Source organism: Tinamus guttatus, unplaced genomic scaffold, assembly GCF_059628265.1.
Source record: "Tinamus guttatus ecotype Peru unplaced genomic scaffold, ASM5962826v1 Tinamus_guttatus_pri_ptg000004l, whole genome shotgun sequence".
NCBI lineage: Eukaryota > Metazoa > Chordata > Aves > Tinamiformes > Tinamidae > Tinamus > Tinamus guttatus.
In genome coordinates this window covers 1,257,596-1,280,757 of record NW_028288538.1, presented here as the reverse complement: position 1 = coordinate 1,280,757, position 23,162 = coordinate 1,257,596, and the positions used below count along the sequence as shown (strand labels likewise).

Here is a 23,162-nt window from a genome sequence, read left to right as displayed (position 1 = left end):
CGGACACACGGACACGGGACACACGGACAGGGGACACACGGACACGGGACACACGGCTCCGGCAGCACCACCCCGCGCCCCAGTCTGTCACTCCAGATCATATTTTGCTAACAAATATTTTATAGAAGCACCAACAAAACCTTTACGTTGCTGCCCTTGCCACCCCTCCTCATATTAAGGAATTTTCTTCACATGTTTCTTTCATTGCTGAGCAATTTAGTTCCTTCAGATACTCCTCGGTTTAACTGTACACAGCCTCAAAGCAAGTATTTTATAGCTCTATTTTTGGTTATTGAATATATTGTGTATTTCATGGCTCCTGTGTATTTTTTCACTGCTGTTTGTCTCTTGCTCTGCTCACCCTTGAGGACTTGTCAAGAAGCCGAGCAGCACAAAATGCTTGTCTGAAAGTCTGTTTGTTTAAATAATAATAATAATAATAGTAATAATAATAAATGTCTGGACTTGGCCGTGGTGGAGGGAGGCGAGGGGCGGCGCTTCCCCAATAGACACGTTGGCTCTGGTGGCATCAGGGAAGTCCCTGGGCACCAAATCCCAGACAGGTTCAAGGTATGAACTGAGTTTTAGGTCAACTAATTAATCATTTTGGGGGCTTTTTTGGGGGATGGTGTAGGGGGTTGTTTGCTTGGGTTTTTTTGCTTGTTTGTTTTTATTAGAAATCAAAATGTTGTTAAAAAAAGCTGAGTTAAAGCAAGTTAAAACCCCTTGCAGTGAAAAATTTCTCCTGAACCACTGCAAATCCTAAATATTACTTTGGAAGTAGTCCGGAAAATACTTGGTTTCCTTCCTCGGAGGGATCATTTGTCTTCTGCTGATGTGTAGAGGTTGCAGGCATGAACTTATAGACTAAAGTTTGTCTTAATTGCTCTGATGTCACAACCTGGCTGGCAGATAACGGCGCAATGAATGAGCCGACGTGACCGATCCCTCCAGGTCCTTCTTCTAAAGTGAGACAAATTCCCTCCCGTTGAGCCAGGCGGGCGGGCGGCAGCTCCTTCATTTATTTAGCTCTAACCGTTCGCATTGGCCTTCCCTGGATAAGGAGTCTCTCCCTCTCGAGCAGGGGGAATTGGGTCAAATCAGGCCAGGATCCGTGTTTGCGCGCGGTCAGAACAGGTGCTTGTGCCCCGTTTTTGCTGGGGTTTGGAGGGCGGCCCTTTTCACCTTTTTGGGGTGAAAAGCCTGCAGAAACGCTGCGCTGTTGTGGCCTGCGTTGAGCCCCGCGCGGTGCTGGGGACACGAGGAGCAGGTAAGTGCACGCGTGTCCATGTGTGTCCAAGCGTGTCCATGTGTGTGCACACGCGTGTGTCTGCAGGGTTTGCAGCAGGCTGCATGTCATGAAGTCGGAGCGGCCACCGGCCTCTCCCTCTTCCCGGCCTCCGGAACCATCGCGAAGGCAGCGGCGGCCCCGGAGCCGCGGTGAGAAGAGCGAGGAGCGCCCTGCGAGCGCACGGACACCAGGACCAGCCAACTGGGAAAGGGCTGTGGAGAGCAGCGCATGTGTTTTCCTGAATCCCGCAACTGTTTGGCCTTGTGGGAAAAGCTGAAGTGGAAAAGCAAGGGGAAAGGGCCCGGCTGCGGGGCGCGTTCACCCCAGAGGACCTGGGGGCAGGTTGGAAGCAAAATCCGGGAATCTGGGTCTTTGCTGCAGTAGGGAAAAGCCTCATGGGCGGGATGCGAGATCTGCTGCCATGGGGTGGCGGGATCTGCTGCCTGCGGAGCGCGGCCTCCAGCGGGATGTCCCGGACGCCCCGGAGCGTTGGGCAGGGAAGCGGGAGGCGCGGGAGCAACGTGCGGAGCGCAGGGCTCGGAGCGGCCGCACAGACCCCAGGAGACGAGCGAGGGACTGGGGTGACGCGGGGCGGCCGTGAGCCCCAGCTCCCCGTTTCACTGCAGGGAGCTCAGCCCGGCCTGCGAACCCTGATGTGCAAAGAGGCAAAAAAAATACCAATAATTCGGGCACATTGAGTTAAAAATAATCCAGAGCTTTAAGGAAAGCAGCGCTCCCAGGGGTGCTCCTCTCCTGCTGGGAGTCCTGCCGCGAGGCTGCTTTGCCTTCAGGAAAGGGTAGTGCCGTAAAGCGCGAGGGGGCTCCAGGACAGGATTTATAGGCTGAGCCTTAGCGGCCCCGGGAGCAGCGTCTGCTGCGGCCGCTCGTGCTGGGTCCTGCAGCCGAAGGTCAAGGTTTGTAAGAGCTGCTCGGCCCAGGAGCCCTTTGGTGGCAAGAGGCTGCCTGGGACCGTGGGAGGGAGAAGGAGAAGGAGAAGGAGAAGGAGAAGGAGAAGGAGAAGGAGAAGGAGAAGGAAAACTGTGGAGCCGAGAGTGACCGCATGCCAGGGCCCTGCGCCCAGGTGAGTGCGGCTGAGCCCGCCAGGCCTGGCTGTGCTGGGGAGCCCCGTCCTGGCGCATCCTGCTCTGGATTTAGCAGGAGGGGACGGAGTTAATCGCTGTCCTCAGCTCATCCTGCTCCGTCTCCACCAAGGCGCTGTTTTAACCTGATCGATCCGGCCGCGCTATCGAGCGGGTGCGTTGCATGCGCCGCATCCCCCCGCAGCGCGGCACCGCCGTGCCGGCCCCGCAAAATTGGGCAGATTTAGAGCTGCGGGATGGGGGGCTCGTGGGGGCCGTGCCATGAGCGGCACCTCCACTGCCAGGGGGCTGGAAGGGGGTCGGGCACCGGGGATAAGGGGCTGACGTCGGGGGCTCTGGTGCATGGAGGGGCCTCAGGATGCGCATGGAGACAGGGACAGGGTCCTCGGGCGCAGGGACAGAGCGCAGCAAGGAGGGTCGCGTGCACGTGGGATTGGGGATGTGGGGGGAAACCCGGGGTGCCGGGGGCTGTCCAGGTGCATAGAGGGGACTCACGGTGCCCAGGAAGCAAAGAGGGGGACTCGGTATATGGGGGGGAAGCACCAGGGGTCTCAGGATCCACAGGGGAGCTACATGGTGGGGGACCTGGGTGCATAGAAGGGAATGCAGGATATGTGGGAGCGGGGACCCAGGGTTCATAGGGAACTGCATGATGGGGGTCCCAGGGTGCAAAGAGAGACCGGGCGGGCACGGAGCGGGTGCACGGAGGGGATACCTGGGCAGGGGGACACTTGGCGGGAGCCCCGGGGGGATCCGCGGCCCCTTGGCCCCCGCGGGGCGCTTAGCACGTCGGGTCAGGGGGAGGGTGCCCGGCCCGCAGAGCCGCCGCCCGCTCCCTTTGTCAATGTCCAGTAATTAAAATGTCACCGTTTAATTTTCAGGCCTCTCGGAGCAATCTTTTCCTAATAAAGAGTCTAATCGAAACGCTATTTCCCCCCCCGCCTCCCCGGGAAGGGCCGCGGAAGAGGCTGTAAATGCGCAGAGCCGCTGCGGATCGATAGAGAGGAGCCCGGATTGATCGGCCTCTAAAATTAAATTTATTGGGGTCATGGTTTTATATGGTGCTGATACAACTGTTAAATGGGGAACATTCATTTCCAATAGGAGGCGTTTATTAAACTTCCACTGAATTAGACCGCCGTGATTTATGTGGCAATCTCGGCGCAGCCCTCCAGGAGCGAGGGGCCTTTCGCGGCCGGCCCCGGGTGATTATTTATTTATACACCCGTGACACGGCTCCCTAAGTTTTAACCTAAATTACCCGCCGGCCTCGCCCGCGAGCGGCGCCGCCCGCGGGGATCCCGGAGAGGCGCCCCGCGTCCCGCTCCGCTCCCCTGCGCGCCCCTTGCGCGCCCCTTGCGCGCCCCTTGCGCGCACCCTGCGCCGGCCCGCGGCCCCCGGGGGGGGCGCCCGCAAACGTCCCGGCTCTCGCGTGCGGCGATCGTTGAGCGTTAATTAGAAATTCATTACAATTAAAAGCCGCGCGCACACGCCTTAATTACATCTGATTTTTAATTCCGAATCCGTGTTTACACAGTAAGCGAGACGTACCTCCTGATTATCCCCAATACTCTTTATACTGTACTAATTATGTAAATTAAACCTAATTAACTGACAAAAACTGCAGTCAATTCAACTGTTAAAAGATACGGCGGCTGCAAGGAGCGGGGCGCAGGCGGGAGCGCGGCCGGACGGGCCGCGGGGCTCCCCGGACCGAATCGCGGCTACCGGCGGCGCCGTCGGGGCGAGCGGGGGCTGCGCGGGGCCGGGACACGGGGCCGCGCGCGATGGAAGCGGGGGCGGGTCCCGGACACGAGTCCCCGCCAGGGCTGCCCGCTCCGTCCCGCATCCCTTCCCCCTCCCAGGCGGGTCCCGCTCCGGGGTTTATGGGCCCGGTCCCCCGAGCGGGCAGCGCGGGGCGCCCCGACGGCCTCGGAGCCCTCCCCGCCCGCGCCCGCGGCGGCTCCCGTGTCCGGCCGCCTCGCAGCAGCCAGGAGAGCGCGTTAAATAATTCAACATCGAAGCGTAATTACCGCGCGGAAAGGCCGCGTCCGACGGGCCCTCCCGGAGCGCCCTGCGCGGAGCCCCGCGGAGGGAATGGCCTCGGGTGGGAGGTGGCCGCGATCCCCGCGAGGGTGGCGGGGCCGGGGCCGGAGGCCGCGCGGCCGCGGGACCCGGGAGCGCGGGGACGATCGGCGGCTCCGCGCCCGCGCTGGATGCGCCGCATCCCGCCGCGTCCCCCCCGCTCCGACCGCGCTGTCCGCGGGCGGCCGGAGTGACCGAAGCGGTGGCGGGGGCGAGGGGCGCAGTTTTTAACTTGTTTTTATCGCTGCGGCCGCGGCCGGAGGCGATGATTAATTACGGGTTAATTAAGGCTCTCGTGGCAGGCGCGCAGGGGAGCCCACGCGGGACGGCACCGGGGATGCCCCCCCCGCACCCGCACCCTCCCGATTGCCCCGGCCGCCCGCGCGGCGCTCGGGGGTGCGCGGAGCCGCCCGCAGCCGCGACCGCAGCTCCGGCCCCGCCGAGCGGCGCGGGGGCCCCTCCGGCAACGAAAAACGGGCCCGCGGTGCCGGCGGCCGCCGCCGCCCGGCGATTTCGTTGCCCGCCCGGATACCTCCCCCGGCGGCCGCGGCGGCGCGGGCTGCGGCGGGGGGCGCGGGCGCGGCGGGGCCGCGCGCGGTGGCGGCGCTGGCGGCGGCGGCGATTTCGATGCGCGCCCCTCACCGCGCCCTCGCGGCGCCTCTTTTCGTTGCGCCCCGCGAGCCCCGCAAAGTTGCGACGAGCGGCGCCCCGAGGGGGGACCCGGCGGGGACCCGGCGGGGAGGGCGCAGGTGCGGCCGGGCCGCGCTCTTACCTTGCGCAGCCCGGGCGGCTCCCGGCGCCCCCCGAAGCCCCCCCCGCCTTAAAGCGTCGCCGTGATTGACGGGCGGGCCGTGATTGACGGCGCGGGCCCCGGCGGCCGCTCATGTAAATCCGCGGTGCGGGTGGGTGTGTCCTGCCGTTATTTTAGCTGTCAGCGCATCAATGTGCGGCGGCTCCGCGCGCCGAGGCGGATCCTCCCCGCGCGGCGCGGGCGGCCACTGCTCGCGTTGCAGCGGGCGCGGGCGGGCGGCAGCCGCGGAGCCTTCATGCCCCTCCGCACCCGCGCGACGCCGCTCCGCGCAGCCCGGCCCGGCCCCGCGACGCGCCCGCGCTGAGGGCTGCGCGCTCGGCCCCGCTCCGCGCCGCTCCGCGCATCCCCCGCGCCGCCCCGCGCTGCTCCGCGCGTCCCCCGCGCCCGCTGATGGCGGCGCCGGGCTGCGGAGCGGCCGCGCTGACCGGCAACTCCTAGAGCCGCGGAGCCGCTCGCACGTCCAGCCGCGGGTAAGTGCGGAGCGGGGCGGCGGGGACGGCGGGGGCGCGTTTTGGGGAGCCGCTCCCCGTTTTTTATTTTTATTTATTTTTTTTTCGTGTAATTCCCACGGAAGCTGCTTACGGCCGCGAGCCCTCCCCGCTAAGCCAATTTGCCTCGCTCGGGTCCCTTCTGCTCCCTACGTGCCGCAGGTCTTTAGCTGCCCCGGCCCCGTAATCCGCGCGCTCCTAATCGCCTTGCAGAGCGGCGACAAAAAGCGCCCGGTCGCCGTGTCCGGACCCGCCGCCACCTCCGCACCGGGGCTGCCCCGGGACGCAGCGGCCACCGCCACCGGCGCCGTTCGTTGGAGCGCGCCCGGGCGGCCCGGCCCGGTTCGGTTCGGTTCGGTTCGGTTCGGCTCTGGGGGAGCCGCCGCAAAGCGCCGCGGCGCTCCCGGAACCGGCTCCGGTGTGTGCGGCGGGCAGGGCCGGTGCGGGCGGCGCGGTGCGCGGGAGATGCGCGCGCGGGCACAGCCGAATCGCGGGTGTCGCGGGGCCCGGCGGGGCTCGGGCCGCGGGTGCGCAGTGCCAAGCGCTGCAGCGCGGGCCGAGCCGGCCTGCTCGGCCCCGGAGCGCTCCTAACCTGCGCCGCTCCCCGAATTTGTGTTTTTGTGTTCTTTTTTTTTTCCCTTTTTTTTTTTTTTCCAGGGGCGCTTTGGGGGGGAATGGAGGCGATCGCCACTCAGATGGGGAATGGGAGAGATGGAAGCTCCTCCCCAAATTCAAAGCAAGAGCTGCAGCCGTACCAGGGCTCCAATACCCTCAAGCCCAACCAAGTGGGTGAGACCTCTCTGTACGGAGTGCCCATCGTGTCCCTAGTCATCGACGGGCAGGAGCGGCTGTGCCTGGCGCAGATCTCCAACACGCTGCTCAAGAACTACAGCTACAATGAGATCCACAACCGGCGGGTGGCCCTGGGCATCACCTGCGTGCAGTGCACGCCGGTGCAGCTGGAGATCCTGCGGCGGGCCGGGGCCATGCCCATCTCGTCCCGCCGCTGCGGCATGATCACCAAGCGCGAGGCCGAGCGGCTCTGCAAGTCCTTCCTGGGCGAGCACAAGCCGCCCAAGCTGCCCGAGAACTTCGCCTTCGACGTGGTGCACGAGTGCGCGTGGGGCTCGCGGGGCAGCTTCATCCCGGCGCGCTACAACAGCTCGCGCGCCAAGTGCATCAAGTGCAGCTACTGCAGCATGTACTTCTCGCCCAACAAGTTCATTTTCCACTCGCACCGCACGCCGGACTCCAAGTACACGCAGCCCGACGCCGCCAACTTCAACTCGTGGCGCCGCCACCTCAAGCTCAGCGACAAGACGGCCACGGAGGAGCTCTCGCACGCCTGGGAGGATGTCAAGGCCATGTTCAACGGCGGCACCCGCAAGAGGACCTTCTCGCTGCAAGGGGCGCCCGCGGGCGGCCCCCCGGGCGGCTCGCCCGCCGCCAAGGCCGCGCTGCACCCGCCGCCGCCCGCGGGCGCCGAGCTGGCTCCGGTGCACAAGAGCCTGCGCTGCAGCGGGACGGAGCCGGCGGGCGAGCGCGGCGCGCTGGGGCTGCCCGCGGGCGCGCACGGCGGCGCGGCGGGCGCGCACGGCGGCGCGGGCGCCGTGCGGAGCTACCCGGTGATCCCGGTGCCCAGCAAGGGCTTCGGCGTCCTGCAGAAGCTGCCGCCGCCGCTCTTCCCGCACCCCTACGGCTTCCCGGCCGCCGCCTTCGGACTGTGCCCCAAGAAGCAGGAGGAGGCGCTGGGCGGCGGCGAGGCGGCCAAGGGCGGCGCGCTGCCCTCGGGCATGTTCTGGGGGCCGCCGCCGCCGCACCCGCACCAGCCCGCGCAGCCGCCGCACCCGCCCGGCGCCGCCAAGGACAGCGGCGTCTACCCCTCGTTCCCCATGTTCTGGCCGGCCGCGGGCAGCCTCCCCGTGCCGCCCTACCCGGCGCAGAGCCAGGCCAAGGCGGCCGCCACGGCCGTCGTGGTGGCGGCGGCGGCGGCGGCAGCGGCGGCGGCGGCCGAGCCCGCGGGGCGGCTGGGCGAGCTGGAGGGCTCGGAGCCGTCGGGCAGCGGGCGGAGCAGCGCGACGCCCCAGGAGGGCTCGGGCGCCGACGGCGAGCGCTGCCCCAGCGCGTTGTCGCGGGCGGCCGGCGACGAGGAGCGCTCCGGCGACGAGGCCCTGCTCGCCCCGCTGCCCCTGCCCAGGAAGGGCAGTTACCTCTCGGCCTTCCGGCCCGTCGTGAAGGACACCGAGAGCATCGCCAAGCTCTACGGCACCCGCGAGGCGTACGGCGCCCGCGGGCCCGGCTACCTCTCGCCGGACTTCCTGAGCGAGGGCAGCTCCAGCTACCGCTCGCTCTCCCCCGGGGGGGACACGGCCGAGGAGCCCGAGGTGGACGTCGAGTCCAACCGCTTCCCCGAGGACGACGACGAGGACGCCGTGGCCGCCGCCCCCTTGGAGGAGCCGGAGCCGCCGCCTCAGCTGCTGCCCGGAGCGGACGAGCCGCCCCCGCCGCCGCCCGCCGCGACCGAGGGGCCCGAGGAGGCGGCGGGAGAGGCGGCGGGCGAGGACGGCAGCGAGCGGCCCGACGGCAGCCCCGAGCGGAGCAGCAGCCGCGGCGCCTACGAGGTGCGGGGCCGGGGCCGGTGCCGGGACGGGGGGTGCCGGGGCCGCCCCCCCGGGCGCTGACTCGCTGTTTTGCAGGTTTACGCGCAGGACAGGGGCGAGCAGCCGCCGCCGCTGAAGAGCGCAGCCTCCCTCGGAGCCCCGGCCTCCTTCCTCTGCCTCACCGAGGCCAAGGGTAAAGCGCGGGGCCCCCGGCTCCGGTTAAGCGGCTGGGGAGGGGGAGAAACCGGTATCAATCGGGGGAAGAAGCGGCGGGGCGCGTCCGCCGGTCGCTCGGTGCAGGGGCAGGGGCACCCTTGGCGCCGCTTTCGTTTTGCGGCGTTTTGGGGCAAAAAGCGGCTCAAACGGTTTCTGCTATGGGGAGTGTGCGAGGGAGCTGCCTCCGCAGCCGTCGGGGAGGGAGGGGGTCGGGGCTCCCTTCGCCGAGACGGGAAGGTGCCCTCGGGGCCCGGCTGGGCCCGGCGAGCGCGGGCCCCGCGCGGCACCTCGGGGCAAAGCTCCTTTCCAATAGCAAAGCGATTAGGATGTTCGCTAAGAAGGTTTTAACGAGGGCTTTGTCCTTAATTATGTAATTAAGGATATATCAGGACCATACTTTCATTGCTTACGGTTGAAAATCGGTTTATTAACTTTAAGAGCAAGATAAAGAAGACAATCACTCGACAGCGGAGGATTTAGAGACCAGAAAATCCTATCAGGACCAAAGGAATGTCTCGCATCCGAGCCCTGTAAATACTGACAGAGGTAAGAGCCGCTCCGCGCCGCGCGCCGGGCGCCGCCGCCGCCGCTTCCCCGACGGGGCCGCCGGCCGCGGAGCCCCCGCGGCTGCTCAGCGCGCTCTGCCCCGCAGCCGACGACGGCCTCGGCCTCGGCCTCGACGTCTCGGCCTCGCAGCTCGTGGAAAAAGACATCGAGAACCTGGCCCGAGGTGAGGCCCGCGGCGGGGCGCGCTGGGGAGGGGGCGCCCGGCCCGACGGGGGGTGCGCGGGAGGAGCCGCGGCTCGAGGTATTTATGTTTTTCTTTCTGCAGGAGTGATTAACTCCTGTGATTAATGTAATGTAATGCGATTAGCACCGCGCTGAGCCGCCTCCATATGGAAAAGTGCGCGCTCCCCTCTATCCCGCGATGTATTTTTAAACAGACGAGTTGCAAAAACTGGTCCTGGAGCAAATGGAGCTGAGGAAGAAGCTGGAGAGGGACTTCCAAAGCCTGAAAGGTACCGGAGCCCGGGAGCCGCGCAGCTCCGCGCAGCTCCGCGCGGCTCCGCGCTCACCCCCTGTCCCGCAGATAACTTCCAGGACCAGATGAAGCGGGAGCTCGCGTACCGCGAGGAGATGGTGCAGCAGCTGCAGATCGTCCGAGGTACGGCCGAGGCGACCGGCAATTACCGCTGTGCCTTTTCTTTGCCTCTCTTTTTCTTTTATTTTCTTTTATTTTATTTTCTTTTTTTTTCCCGTCCTTTTTTATTTTATTCACTATCCTTTTGTGCACTCCGATTAGCCCCGGCACCGCGAGCCGCCTCGCGAACGGCTGCGAGGCATCATTACGAACCTGCCTCTCGCCGCGATTTTCCACGGTGCCTGAATTAAAAAAAAAAAAATCGAGGCGTAAAATTACCTGGGAGGCGATGCCCAAATTCGCTGCATCCCTCCCGGCGCCGCAAATCGCGCGCGTCGCCGCCGGGCCGCGCACCGCGTGGGTGTCCCCCCCGACGTGGTGCCCGCGCTGCGGGTCGCCCCCGGCGCGACGTGGTGCGTTTTGTCCCCATCGCAGACACGCTCTGCAACGAGCTGGACCAGGAGAGGAAGGCGCGCTACGCCATCCAGCAGAAGTTGAAAGGTACCGGGGCCGGAGAGGGGGGCGCAGCGGTTTAACGCGGGGGTCGGGGCCGCGGGGGTGACCGCCGCGTGTTTTTTGCAGAAGCCCACGACGCGCTGCACCATTTCTCCTGCAAAATGCTGACCCCGCGGCACTGCACGGGGAACTGCTCCTTCAAGCCGCCGCTGCTGCCCCAGTGAGCCCCCCCTCCGGACCCCCCCAGGCCGCCCCCCCGAAGCCATGCGCCCCGCAGCCGCGGGCAGAGCCCACACAAGCCATTTCCACGAGGAGACTTTGTACAGAGAGGACTCGGAGCTCGGCCTGGCAACGGGGCGGGGAGCGGCCCCGGGGGGGTCCCCGCCCGCGGGCCGGGGCGCCCCGCTCCGCGTCTTCCCCCCCATCCCTGTGTGTCCGTCCGCTTCTTCCACCCTTGTCCAGACTGGAAACAAAAGTGGCGATGTGCAATGGATATAAATGTACTGTGATTCTCTTGGTACAGTATTTGTTGGATTTTTATTTATTTATGATGTATATTTATTTCCCCCCACCCCTCCACGCTCCCCTCGGGCCCCCTCCTCCCTCACCCACCCCCTGTAAATTTATGGATGTAACAGCACTTTAACGGGCGGTTCGCGACGCCGGAGCCAGAGACAACAAAACGCTCGCCCGGGTTGGGGAGAGAAACCTCTGTACGTGATTTTTGTTCTTTAATAAAAGCCGACTTTAAGAAGCCGCCTGGTCCGGGGGCTGTGGCGGGAGGGGGTCGCCGTGTCCCGGTGCCGCGGGCGCCGTCGGGGGGGTCTCGGTGGCCGAGGGGGCCGCCCGCTCCCCTGCGAAGTTCCCCGCTCCTCCTCCTCCTCCTCCGCGCCGCAGCCGGAGCTCATTAGTGCCCATTTATATGCTCGTTTCACACATGAAAGTATTACATTAATGAGCTCCGAGCGCGGCTTGCGAGGTGCCTCGTGCATCTATTAGCCCTAAATACCTGTTTTCAGCCCGGGATTAACCTAGCACGACAGCTCGGCGGCGGCGGGGCGGGCGGGGGTCCCCAATGCGCCCCGGGGGCTGCCGGTGCTGCCGGGGGGTGCTCGCCGCATCGCGGGGGGGCTCTGCGGGACCCGGTGCAGCCCGGGCCCCGGGACCGCGGTGCTTCTCGCCCCGGGGGGGGGGTCCCGCCGCGCTGGGGCCGCGGGTGCAGCTGGCGGCACCGCGGGGCGCGCGGCTCCGGGGGAGGTTTCGGGAGCGGGGCCGCGGGCGGCCGGTCCCGGGGCCGGGCGGGGGAGCCGCGGCGGGCGCAGGTTCCGCGGCCTGGGCCGCCACCGCGCGGGCGCGGGCGGCGCTGCAGCCCTGGCCCAGGCTCCGGTTCCGCCCGGCCCGGCCTTTGCGGGGAGTTTGGGCCCCGCAGCCGCCGGGGTTTGTCCCGCTGCCACCAGGAGCCACCAAGAGTGGCCTTAAACCCCGGCGGGAGGACACGGGAAGGGGGGTGTCCCATCTCTGTCTCCATACGGGAGCTGCGGTGCCATGCAGCCACCGTGTCCCCGTGTGCCCAGCAGCCCTGTGTGGCTCCGTGCAGGTCCCTGACACCAGCCTGGACCGCTCCAGCATCCCTGCACCAAAACCTGCAGGTTTCGTGCCGCCCAAAGCCAAGGCCCTTGTGCTGCTCAGCAGCTTCCCAGAGCTTTTCCTGATGGGAAGGTTTGGAAAGGGGGAGTGCCCAGGGCATGGGAACCGAAGCTGCTGTGAGTGCCCAGGACTGCTTTCCTAGACTCGCGGGCCTGGAGGCTGCAAAACTCGAGGGATGAAACGAGTCCCGACTCTCCTGCGGCTTCCTGGGAAAGGGAGAGGCCTCCAAGGACAGAGCCGGCTCTCTGTGGGTATCTCCGCGCTCTCAGCTCCCGTTTTTCCCAGGTCTTTGGAGCTGTGGCCCCACAGACACGACCCCTCTCAGCCGATGCTCAAGGAACCTGTGGCCCGCGCCAGGCGGCAGCGCCCGCCCGCGCCAGGACAAAAAGGAACTATTGCTCTGTATTAATATTTTCACACTACTTAGCTCTCATTAAAATGTGCTTTGCCGAATTTAATATGCGACTTCAAATGACACAATGTATTAAGTGCTTAATATACTAGAAATTATGAAACTATTATAGTCTAAGTAATACGAAATAATTAGAGTGAATTAAACTTCCCTGGCAGAATGAGGGAAAGGCTTCAATTCTTTTTTCCTTTTTTTTTTTTTTTTTTCCTTTTGGTCCTAAAATAGATGAACATGGTAACAGACCCTGAAAACAAACAGCCAGAGTTAGGATTTCTAAATAATTAAAGCTGGAGAAAGCCTGGCGTGTCTGCAGTTGAGCCCGTGATGGATTCGGAATGGGGGAAGCAGAAGGGCTGCTGGCAGCGGCTGTGGGAGCTGTTTTCCCGGCCGGCAGCAGAGCAGTTCCCTAGTTCTTCTTCCCATATGCTCCTTTCTCTTGCACACAAGGTGCTGCTTTGGGGGAGAGCAGTCGCGCTCGCTTGCCCCGGTGCTGGCTCTGCTTTGCTCCTTGTCCAAAAATCCCCCTCGCAGAGCAGCTTGTGGCACACGGGGGCTGCAAGCGCTCGGGGGACACCCAGGTTAAGGTCACCCTGGGTGTTGGGGCCTGGCAGCTCTTTTTGGGAAGGGTTTGCAGCCATCCCGAGCACTTTCACTGGGATTTAATTGCAGGAGTTTCTGCAGGCGAGGGAATTGCCTGCAGTGCGGGCAATGGGAGGCTGGTGGATGCTCTTCCCTGGGCCTGGATGCTCTCTAGGGGATCTATCCCTGCACTCCCAAATCCCCAAAATGTGAACTGTCAGGTTTAAGGTTCTTAAATGGCACCGGGCTATTTCCATGGATGCAGGCAGGGACTTAGGCTTAGGGCCGCACAGCTCGCACCGGGTGCCCGGTGCAGAGGGGACCAGCAGGGTGTCGGGTCCATTGCTGTGTCACAGACCCCAGACCCTGTCCCGTGTAAAGCAGGATGGCCTGGCACGATCTCCCGGACCAGCATCCAGGAGATGGCGTTCCCAGCACTTCCCTGAGCCTGTTCCTGGCTGGAGCCTGAGCCTGGTGTGTGCGCCTGGCAGCAGCCCCTTCCTTTCCCACTGGGATTTGCCTGGTTTTGGAGGGCAGCTCAGCCCGTGCTGAGGGGGCAGGAGCAGCGGGGAGGCTGCTGAGCCCATCCTGAGCAGCAGGAGGGGGAGCAAGGGGGCGATTTTAGGGTGTTGCGGAGCCGTCGGTGCGTCCCCATCCCCAGGGACTTCAGCGCAAGCAGGGGAATGTGGAATGGGTGCCAGCCCTTCCCTGTGCCCCGTCCCCTGTGAGCAGCAGCCCCATCTCTAGTCCTCGGGGCCTCGTGTGTCCCCAGCAGCTCCGCTGGCCGCAAAACCCCAGAGGAGATGGACAAGCAGCTTCCCCACGAGGTACCGGTGTCAGGAGGAGCACGGGCCGTGGTCAGGATCACGGAGCTGCTACTAGGGACCAGCCCAGCAGCAGCATTAAGGATAATTTAAAATGTTCTCTTCCTAAGTGAGAAGAGGCTCTTCTTTAGTAAATCCATTAGGGTCTCACCAGACTTATGGAGTGGTACCAAATAAATAGTGCTGTACTCAGGTGAACACGAGGAAGGCTAACACTCAGTGAAAAGTGGAGAAGAGACCTTTATTTGCTTCCTTGAGGATGATTATTCTAGCAACTGTATCATCCAAACATGTATTTCCTTGGAAAGACTAATGATTAAGTGAAAAGAAGTTGTCAGTGTGCAGCTAAAAGGTGTTAACTTTTATAAGGCTCTCAGAGTTCAAGATATTATTTGCCATTGGTGCCAGGGAGGAAGAATATTCACCCAATTGCTCGTTGTGGAGCAGGCAGGCTTAATTGGGACCAGCATTTCATACTTGGTGGAAGAGGGGTCTGTCAGACCCCTCTGATTCGGAACGAGGTCAGCCCGTGTCTCGGCTCTCTCCTGTCTTGGCCTCCAGGACATCGACAGCTCCTCCCGGTTTGGTGTCATCTCCCACCGTGCTCGGAGCAGGGATGATCCCGAGCGGCAGGGCTGGTATCTGGCTGCCCCTTGGGCTTTGTACCACTGATTGCAGTGCTTCGAGCCTGGCCATTCGGACAATTTTCCACCCGGCCCATCTCTTGCCAGTTTGGCTACCAGGATGCTATGGGTAGCCAGGCTAAAAGCTTCCCCAAAGTCAAGGTAAATACAATCCATTGCTTTCCCCTCTTCTCCTGAGCCAGCCCCTCAAGGTGATCAGTGTGATCAGGTGTGATCTGCGCCTGGGAACCCTCCACTGCCTGTTTCCAATCACCACCCTCATCAGATGGAAATCAGCTCCACCACCTCCCAGAGGGTAGTTATCCCGGCAGCTTTCTGGATGCTTGTCCTCACCCCCCTCTTGCAGATAGAGGTGACATTTGGTCCTTCCAGTCACCAGTGTGGCCAGGACTGCCTGAAGGTAACAGAGAGTGGCTCCATAGTAGTGTTGTCTTTTTATGTTTTGCTTAAATCCATTTAGTTTTACTTGTGCAGTGAGCTCCGTGGCTGTTTTCCTTTGGGTTTGAACGGGTTGGTGACACATTTGAGCGTGAGTGCAGCAGGCTACATGTGAACCGACTGCAGTGTCTGCATGTCCAGTTAAACACATGGGTTTGACTGAATTGATGCAGGTTTGGGTACGAACGAGGCTTTCTGCGTTGCGTGGAGCAGAGCATGGCGTATGAAAAGGCAACAAAAGGCAACTCTGTACGCTTACAAAAATCACTTATTTATATTCATGTAGCAAAGTGAACTCCGTGATTTTCTTGGGAGCTTAAAATGTGCTTATTTTATTTTTTTAGCAGAAAATGATTTCCTTTGATCTAATGGAGCTGCAGGAGGTGCCCTCTGCCTCGTGCCTGTTGGTGCCGCTTCCCGAGCACCCTGGGAGCCGCGAGCTCCTGGAAGCGCGTGGAGCTGAGCGCGCATCCAAAGGCTCCATCCCGCATGGATAAATTGATTCTCGCTCTGAGCCTTGTACCGGGCCCCCAGAGGGACCAGCAGAGAGGGGACCTGCGCCCGGTGGTGGCTTTGTCCCCTTTCCTGGCTGTCCACCTTGCTGGTTTTGCAAAGCGAAGGAGCCAAGGCGCCTGCGTGTGTCTTTCCAGCCCATGTGCCACAGATCTGTCCTGTCCTGGGGGTTGTCCCCAAGCTGTCCCCATAGGGAGGACACGGATGGCGGAAGCTCCTGCCCCCGTGGTGAGGATGGGGACGCTTTCCTGGGAAGCCTTTGCTGCTCCCGCTCCCCAGCTCTGGAATAAAGAGTCGCCTTTGGCTGCCGGAGCTGTTAATGTCACCTTTCACGAGCACTCTGCTTGCCAAGGAGGCTGCCAAGTGTAGCACGTTTTAATTTGTTCTTTTCCCAGGCATTCCTGGATTTATGGCTCGATTTAGTCTGGTTAGTGCTTGCAACATAGACAAAAAGCCCCTTCCAGAGGGTTGCTCCGTGCTAGGAGCTCCAGGGCTTCCCTGGGGAAGAGGGATGTGCTGTTCCCTGAAAAGCATCCACTGAAGGAGGGATTTTGTGTATGATTTTGCAGAGATTTGAGTTTTGAAAGCTGGCAAATGGATTTGCCTACCCAGTGATTACATGTAAGAGGCTTCTGTCTGAACGGGGGATGATGCTTTGTATTCTCTGCCTGCCTTTAAATGCCTAGCCGTTAGGTAGTATGGATTTGGGAATATTAATAATGTGTAAAATGAACAAAAAGGGGCAGGGGGAGCTTAGAGAAAACGTGTTTTCAGTGATGCACACATCAAGCTGAAAAGTACTTTTGCAGTCGCTTGCCATGTGCAGCGACTCGTCCAAAGCAAACACTACCCGTCCGGCCAGGTCTGGCTGCAGAATTGCCATAAACCATTGCAAGGGCATCCAGACTAGCACAGTCCTGGAACTACTTCTAGGATTAGGTTTTACTCCCTTGAAAAATAAACCTTGGCAATAGCTCCATTCTCCCTAATAAAAATTCCATTTTCACAGCTCTAATCAAGTTTTCCAGAGCTGCGGCCCAAATTAGAGACTGCATGCAGAATACCTGACCCCGGAGAGCAAGATGGAGCCTTTCATTTCAAGAGGTGCCAGGCTGGAAATTTCCAAAGTTCTCCATGGTTCACGCACAGCACAACTGGAGGGAAGGTCTTGACAAACCCTCCAGAAACGCAGGCTCCCTTTGCGGCCCTGCGGGTACTTCTGGAGTCATTTTGGGGCTAATTTTAGCGTTTCCTTGAATTGGGGGAAAGTAACCAAGCTGCAGCCACACGTGTCTTGGCCTTTGCAGGAGGGAGACTTCCAAAACCTGGTGCCCTCTCCCAATGGGATTATGTGGACTCGACGCTGGGTCTTGTGCAAAACATTAAGTGCTATAAGAGATCTGCTCATTGCATGACCAGCAGGAGCCATTTTTTATATATATATATATATATATATGTGTGTGTGTGTGTGTCTATATATATATATATATATACACACATACATATATATGTAAATATATATACATATATATGTAAAAGCCTTTTTTTCTCCGGTCTTAAATCCATCCGTCCCTCTGTAGCTTTCGGTGCAACCATATTTTTCTTTCAATGTGATAACTTCTTATCTCACCTTATTTCATAAGGAAGAAACCTACTAGTGTTTTGAAGAGAGATGCTCCAGTTATACATATCCATTTGATAAATATTCACCTGTTCTGTTGAACAGGCCACAGACTTCAAGAAATGTGTATTTATTTTTTAAATGCAGATGATCCATGTAGTACAAGCCGTAGTTGAACTTGGCAATTGGTAAATGCTGGGGTAGCTTGCAGGAGTGGTGAGGGAATCAGGCTCCCTGTTTATCTTTGCATCTCATGTTGGCAGTGCTAAAAGATGCCCAGGAATATAAAGCCCTGGGCAGCATCACTGCTTAAACGCTCACGTGGGCTCCTAATTGTGGAAGCACATTGGATTACATGAGTTGATGCGAAGTTATGTAACACCTTTTATGAAATTCCTGGCAATAAAACAATGCATAAAAATAACAGATGTGGCAAATCACAGCCCCACTCTGAAACATTCCCGTAGCTCAGCAAAAACAATGGAGCTAATTTAAACTGAGCTTTGGGGTTTTGTCCTTTTTTAATGTCCATGGGGAAAGTAATGTTTGAGAGAAAAGGTAAAAAGGTTCAAAGTACAAGTATTTGCCAACACACAGAGGGTCAAGCCCTGCTCCTGTGTCCCCTGGGATAAATAGGGAATGAGTAGGCCTTGCATTTGGCATCAGTGGTTGCACTCAGTGGATTTCCCAAAGAATAATAGCCAAAAAAGCACAGCGATGGAATTGGGACCCTTTTTAGCTTTTAGTAGCATGGAGTTTATATCACTGCCGTGGGTTAAGCAAGGTATCTGGTGAGGGCAAATTCAAGTTGTACCCCCATTGCTGATGTGACCAGCATTACTAATAAAAAAAGGGAAAATAGTATCAATTGGATATTAAAGGCAAACTCTTTTTTATTAGTACAAAAGCAAAAACAAACAAAATCCCCTAAAATCCCCGGGGAAAAAAAAAAAAACCTCTTCAGTTCAAAGATTTTCAACTTCAAAATTCCACATGGAAGAGAGAACTTGCTGTTTTGAAAGGCTGTGTTGGATGGAGACAGTAAACCGAAAGGAGATCTTGTGCCACTCCATCAGCTTTTTAAGTCCAATAGTAAATTCACCCATTTATTCTACTGTTATACCCCAGGAAAATAGCTTAGTAAGGATAAGATGAATTTCTGGCCTTGCTGTGAGGATGGAGCATCTTCCAGGGTCATCTCTGTTTCTTGATGCCTCCTTGCCTGCAGAATGGGCCTTTTTGCTGCTCTTCCTGCCCTCCAAGTGCTCTGTAAGTGCCAAGTTTTACCACATTCAGCAAGTGGAGCGGCAACCGGAGGCCCAATTTCCCTGTCATCCACCCAGTTCTGAACAACGTACACATCTCTCCTTTCAGGGAGAAATTCTGGGCTAAATTAAAAGGTTCAGTGCTCAGCTGAGCGCAGTATGTTCTGATAAACATTCTGCCACCATGTTTTTGCCCCAAAACTTTGTTCCTGTTATAAAACATCGCTTTGTGCTCGCTTTCCCCTAGGTTCTGCCGCCCGGGTGTCCTGCCCAGATAAGGGCTGGGGGAGATAAGGAGCCCTCTGCTTCTCCTCCCTCCTCTGCAGCGGCTCCGCTTACGAAATCCCCCAACCTGGGTTCGGTGCCCGGAGCAGCCCCTGCCAAACCCAGGGGCTCACGTGCAGCCCTGCTCTATGGATAGCAGATGCGATGAAATTCAAAGTTTTGGTGGAAGACATGAAACTTTAAAATATGTAATCCCACCATATATATATAAAGCAATAGAACAAAGTCGGCTCCTCTTCGCAACCCATGTCTCTTCAGGATACACCATTGAGGGTCCAGGCTACGGCAGTTTTACCTCCAGCAAAACCACGTTGTGGGATGGGGCAGACTGGACAAAGATGCACGGTCCGAAAGAGGTGAGGAGAAATTTGGTGCTGGAGCTACTTCCACAGGAGGGTTTGTGCAACGGGTAGGAAGAAGCAGCAATTAAAGGGTGAGAAGTTTTCAATATGCTCTCCAAATAACCCTAAATGATCAAGTCTCATGTGTTTGGCATCCTGAATACAAGATACAAAAACAAACAAACCCAGAAAAACTCACCCAACCTAATAGCAACCCCCCTGTAGTTCAGCCAAGTTGTTGGAAGTAACCCAAAAGCTATGTCTAATGCTAATAATAAGCATATTTCCCAAAGGTAGCATTTGATTTCTATCCAAACCTGAACTTATTTGAAGCTTTGCCTGAAAATCATTGTATAGCAGATTAACTGGGATGTTTTAATCTGCGAATAAGTTTGTAAAGCCTTCAGCCAGCTCTGAAGAAACAGCAACGCAGACTTGACAAGGCTGGGCTACAAAAACACTTCTTGGATAAAGTGTTTTTTTCCACAGCAGGTCTGGGGATCTGCTCTGGTTTTGTGCTCTGCACATCTGGCGAGCGCCTGCAGCTGTGTGCAGAGAGCCCTCCGAGCAGAAATATTGATATTGGACATCGATGGGCTGCCCAAAATGACCTCCAGAGTCTATGAAGCACAGCATAGATTAAAAAAAAAAAATCTATTATAGCCCATTATGCTCTGGAATGTGTCCTGGTGCACATCAGGGTGGAGAACGCTGGTCACTCCCTGTATCTGCTGCAGTAAAGGAGACCTATGGAATTGATGGAAATGTGCTTGATTCAAGATAGAGAGGGGGAAATAATGAGAGAACGTGTTTTTTCTTTTTTTCCTTCCCTCTGGTTTTATTTATCTTTACAATTGAAAAGACTGAGCTGCAGAAGGTGGCTGGAAAATAAAACACAAAAGGAGAGGTCCCTTGCTGTTCTTTGAGTACAGGCTTGAAATCGATGCGGATAATGCACTCGGAAGGACCGTCTCATTTACTGCTTTTCAGTAAATTGCTGGGTTGTGCTTCCCAGCGCCAACGTGATAGTCACATTTGCACCAATAAATATATATATATATATTTAAAGGTGCAGTTTCTTGCAAACAAAGCTTGCAAGGCTTAACCTGCTCCTCCACAAGCTTTTTGAATGTGTGTATAGCACCGAAATGCCCAGGTTTCCTGCTATTGCTCCGGGTGATCCAGGGTGTTTCTCACCTCTCCACAGCTCCTTGCAGAGATGCTACAAACTCTGCTCACATGTGACACCCTCCCGTGGTGCAGGGCAAAGCCTGAGGACCAGCAGTGGTCCCTTGTAGCCACCGCTCACCCTTTGTCCTCAGCATCCTCCTTTTGCACCCCTGAAAATCGGTGATAATTTCAGTGCTTCTGGGTTAGGCCCAGGGTCCTGTTATCCTCATTAAAAGTATAAACTAACTCATAGTTCAAAACAGGTTTGCTGCAGACTGCACCTCTGGGGCTTGATACTAGAGTAGGTGTTTAGCTTTTCTAAGAATAATATATATTTTTTTAAACTGGAGGCAGACCTATTCATGTATGCTTTGAGAGAATAGCTTTTATGGATAAATATGGTCTTTATTAATATTTGTTTTTGTTAATTCATTAATGTTAGTAAAGTGCTTTGAAGATGAAAGCAGAGTACACAATAAATATGAAGATTATTTCAACTATTTAGTGGTCCTGCCATTCAAGCTCCATCGCCTTTCATCCCAGAATCTCAAAGCACTTTCCAAATGCTGATTAACTTTCTTTCAGGAGCCCAGGGAAATACCTGTTGTTATCCCCATTTCATAAAGGAGTCATTTTAAGTGCGTTTTACTCCATGCTGGGTCAAAATCAGGGAAGGAGGCGGGAGTCTCCTTGGGAATGATCCAAAAATTCCTGGCTCCCCTGCTCTTGCTGCCAGACAGCATTCCCGCATGGGGAGTGTGCCGGCGCTCGGCTTCCCTGTGTCAGGTGCTTTGCTTGGTCGCTCCCAAAACAAAAATAGACAACAACAAGCCCGGCACACCCGAACGGGCGAGGAAACCCAGCTCTTCCCAAGAGGAATTATCCCGGTTGCTAGTGCTGTGGAGCAGGAAGGGTGAATTTGGCTTGTGGCCCCGTGAAGGACGGGGCTGGGGTCCCATCCGTCACCTCGGCGCAAGGTCAGCGTGGTGGGACGCTGCGATCCACAAGTTTGAGCTGTCCATTAGGAATGTGGCCGTTGCAGTGATGGCCGGTGGGAAAGGGGCTGCTAACAGGAACAAAAATGCCACGTGTTTGGGGCTTTATTAATTCAAATGGCTTTATTCCTTCCAAAGGCTTTATTCCCTCAAAGGAGGGCCGGGCCAGGCTGCGCTGGGTGCCTGTTCTGCAGCTCCTCTCCTTTGGAAACGCTCTTCCCAAGCCTTGGATGCAGCTCGGAGACGTCCGGGGCAGGGAGACTCCTGCGAGCCATGAGCCAGTGCACAGCTCCGAAATAGCAGTATTGACTGGTGGAAAAACAACAACATACATATAATTTTCAGGTAATTACTAGAGTATAATTAGCTCTGTTGTTTTCATATGAGCCATCTGAAATCAGCCCTGCTTGCTACTGTAACTCGGCTTTATTTACAGCGTTCCCAGGGGTAAAGTGATTCTTTAAAAACAGGGGTTATGTTAAAAATGAAGAGTGAGTTTCCCGTAGCAGACACCAGCTCTGAGCAATAGGCAGAGCTTCACTGCTGGCTTTTTATCCAGTGTTACAGCCACCTCTGCTCTGAATCATTTGGGACAACACGGCACCGAAATCCCGGGAATGGGAGGCGCGATGCCCGCTCTGCTCCGATATATGCTGCATTACTCACGTGTGTGGTCCTTAATGGAAGCAGCAACATGGAAAAGTTGCTGAGGGACAGGGAAGAGGAAAGAGATTCCAACTGCAAGAGGACTCTGCACCTTCTTCTAGATCACTGCATAGGACTAACACCTCAAGGAAAATCTGCACAAAATAGGGCCATGTGAAAATGGCAGCATTTTCCGCCCACCACGTGAGCACAGAGGGATGGGGAATATGAGACCTTCATATAACGTCACATCAGGGACTCGTGCCGAACCACAGTTCTGCAAAATGTAGTATCTTGATTTTATTTTATTGCTCTGCCGTAGAAGGAATTTATTCAGTATCTACAGAAGGCAGCAAGCATTATACCTTTTCCTGCTATGTAAAATCACTCATTAATCAAGATGAGTTTGCCGCATACAAAACTTGCTTCTGTTGCTGTTTTAAGTCCATATGACTTCATTAAAAACCCACCTCACTTCCCTGAAGATGGTTTGAAGATAGAGGTGACTTTGTGTAGTTTTCTGTCCCTGTGTTTCCATTGTCCTTGGCCCATTTCAAGCTTCTGAACCATTCGGCGCTCGAGGTGTCACTTGGTTTTGAAACAGCGCCTCGGACTTCACATCTCACTAGGAATCGGCTACGGCCTATTGCAGTTGCTTTGCTTTTTCTGCTTGATCTGCATCTACATTTTATGAAAATGGGTGCTAATGATAAAAAAAATCACAATTACGACTCAGTGAAATGGAATTTTGTTGACAAAAATCTGGATTCAGCTCAGCCAAAGGAAATGGTTTTACAAGTGTAGATGAATATCTCAGGAATGGCTATTTCTTCTCGGTGAAAGAAAAAAAAAACTATTCTAGCCTCGATTAACAAAAGAAGAACGTGACAATTCAAATAAAAGTGCAGAGAAAAATGAACAAAGGCACATACAGAACTAAAACCATTCAACAGTGGCAGCTTTGCTGCGATAAAAGTTATCTAGAAGCTGTAAGAGCAGCAGGATGCTACCTGGTACCAGCTAGCGCTATCTCTACGCAACCCACATTGGTTTGGTAAAGAAAGCAGCCCCAATTCCACATCAAATCGATCAGGTGCAAAGCAGCTTTGCCTTACTGCTGTCATTAGGTATCAAATTAAGGCCATATGAACATGCTCTGCACAAAATACTTCTCATTTGAACACAGATAAACCAACCACTTCCATTTTCTTGCCCCTGAGCTCCATAAAGGTACAAAACCTAAAGGAATGGGACAAAGCGATGGCTGGGAGCAGCCGAGAACAGGATGAGCGCGGAGGTCCCTGGGGGGCCAGATGCAGGGACCTCAGTGTGCCTGTCCTCACTGTCAAACTGGGTCTCACCTTGACACAACTGATGCTTCCTTTGACACAATCCAAATGTAAAAGAGCTCAGTTATGAAGGAGAGGCCTTAAGAACATCGGAGCAACATGAGCAAGCGCATGTCGTGCGTTGACATTAGGGTGGAAAAGGCTAAGCAAATAGTTCTGAAGAATGGGCTAATTGTTGTTCCCGTTACTATTGTCTTGCAGCTGCAACTCTTTGTCTAGCAGCAGAGCACACAGGGAGCCGGGCTC

At 57.3% G+C, this 23,162-nt stretch overlaps 1 protein-coding gene across 1 annotated transcript; it reads left to right on the top strand.

The window, feature by feature from the left end:
• Positions 1 to 6,408: 6,408 nt before the first annotated feature.
• Positions 6,409 to 10,421, top strand: SKOR1 (SKI family transcriptional corepressor 1). Its single transcript, XM_088523688.1, has 8 exons — positions 6,409 to 8,396; positions 8,472 to 8,568; positions 9,030 to 9,137; positions 9,244 to 9,321; positions 9,536 to 9,610; positions 9,682 to 9,756; positions 10,168 to 10,233; positions 10,315 to 10,421. The coding sequence occupies exons 1-8, from the start codon at positions 6,450 to 6,452 to the stop codon at positions 10,410 to 10,412; spliced, it is 2,544 nt and encodes an 847-aa protein (XP_088379814.1). The 5' UTR covers positions 6,409 to 6,449; the 3' UTR covers positions 10,413 to 10,421.
• Positions 10,422 to 23,162: the final 12,741 nt, after the last annotated feature.

Coding starts and splice junctions, on each gene's coding strand:
- SKOR1 (XM_088523688.1), top strand. CDS start 6,450: ATGGAGGCGATCGCCACTCAGATGGGGAATGGGAGAGATGGAAGCTCC. Junction 8,397..8,471: donor GCAGCCGCGGCGCCTACGAG/GTGCGGGGCCGG, acceptor GCTGTTTTGCAG/GTTTACGCGCAGGACAGGGG. Junction 8,569..9,029: donor CTGCCTCACCGAGGCCAAGG/GTAAAGCGCGGG, acceptor ATTAACTTTAAG/AGCAAGATAAAGAAGACAAT.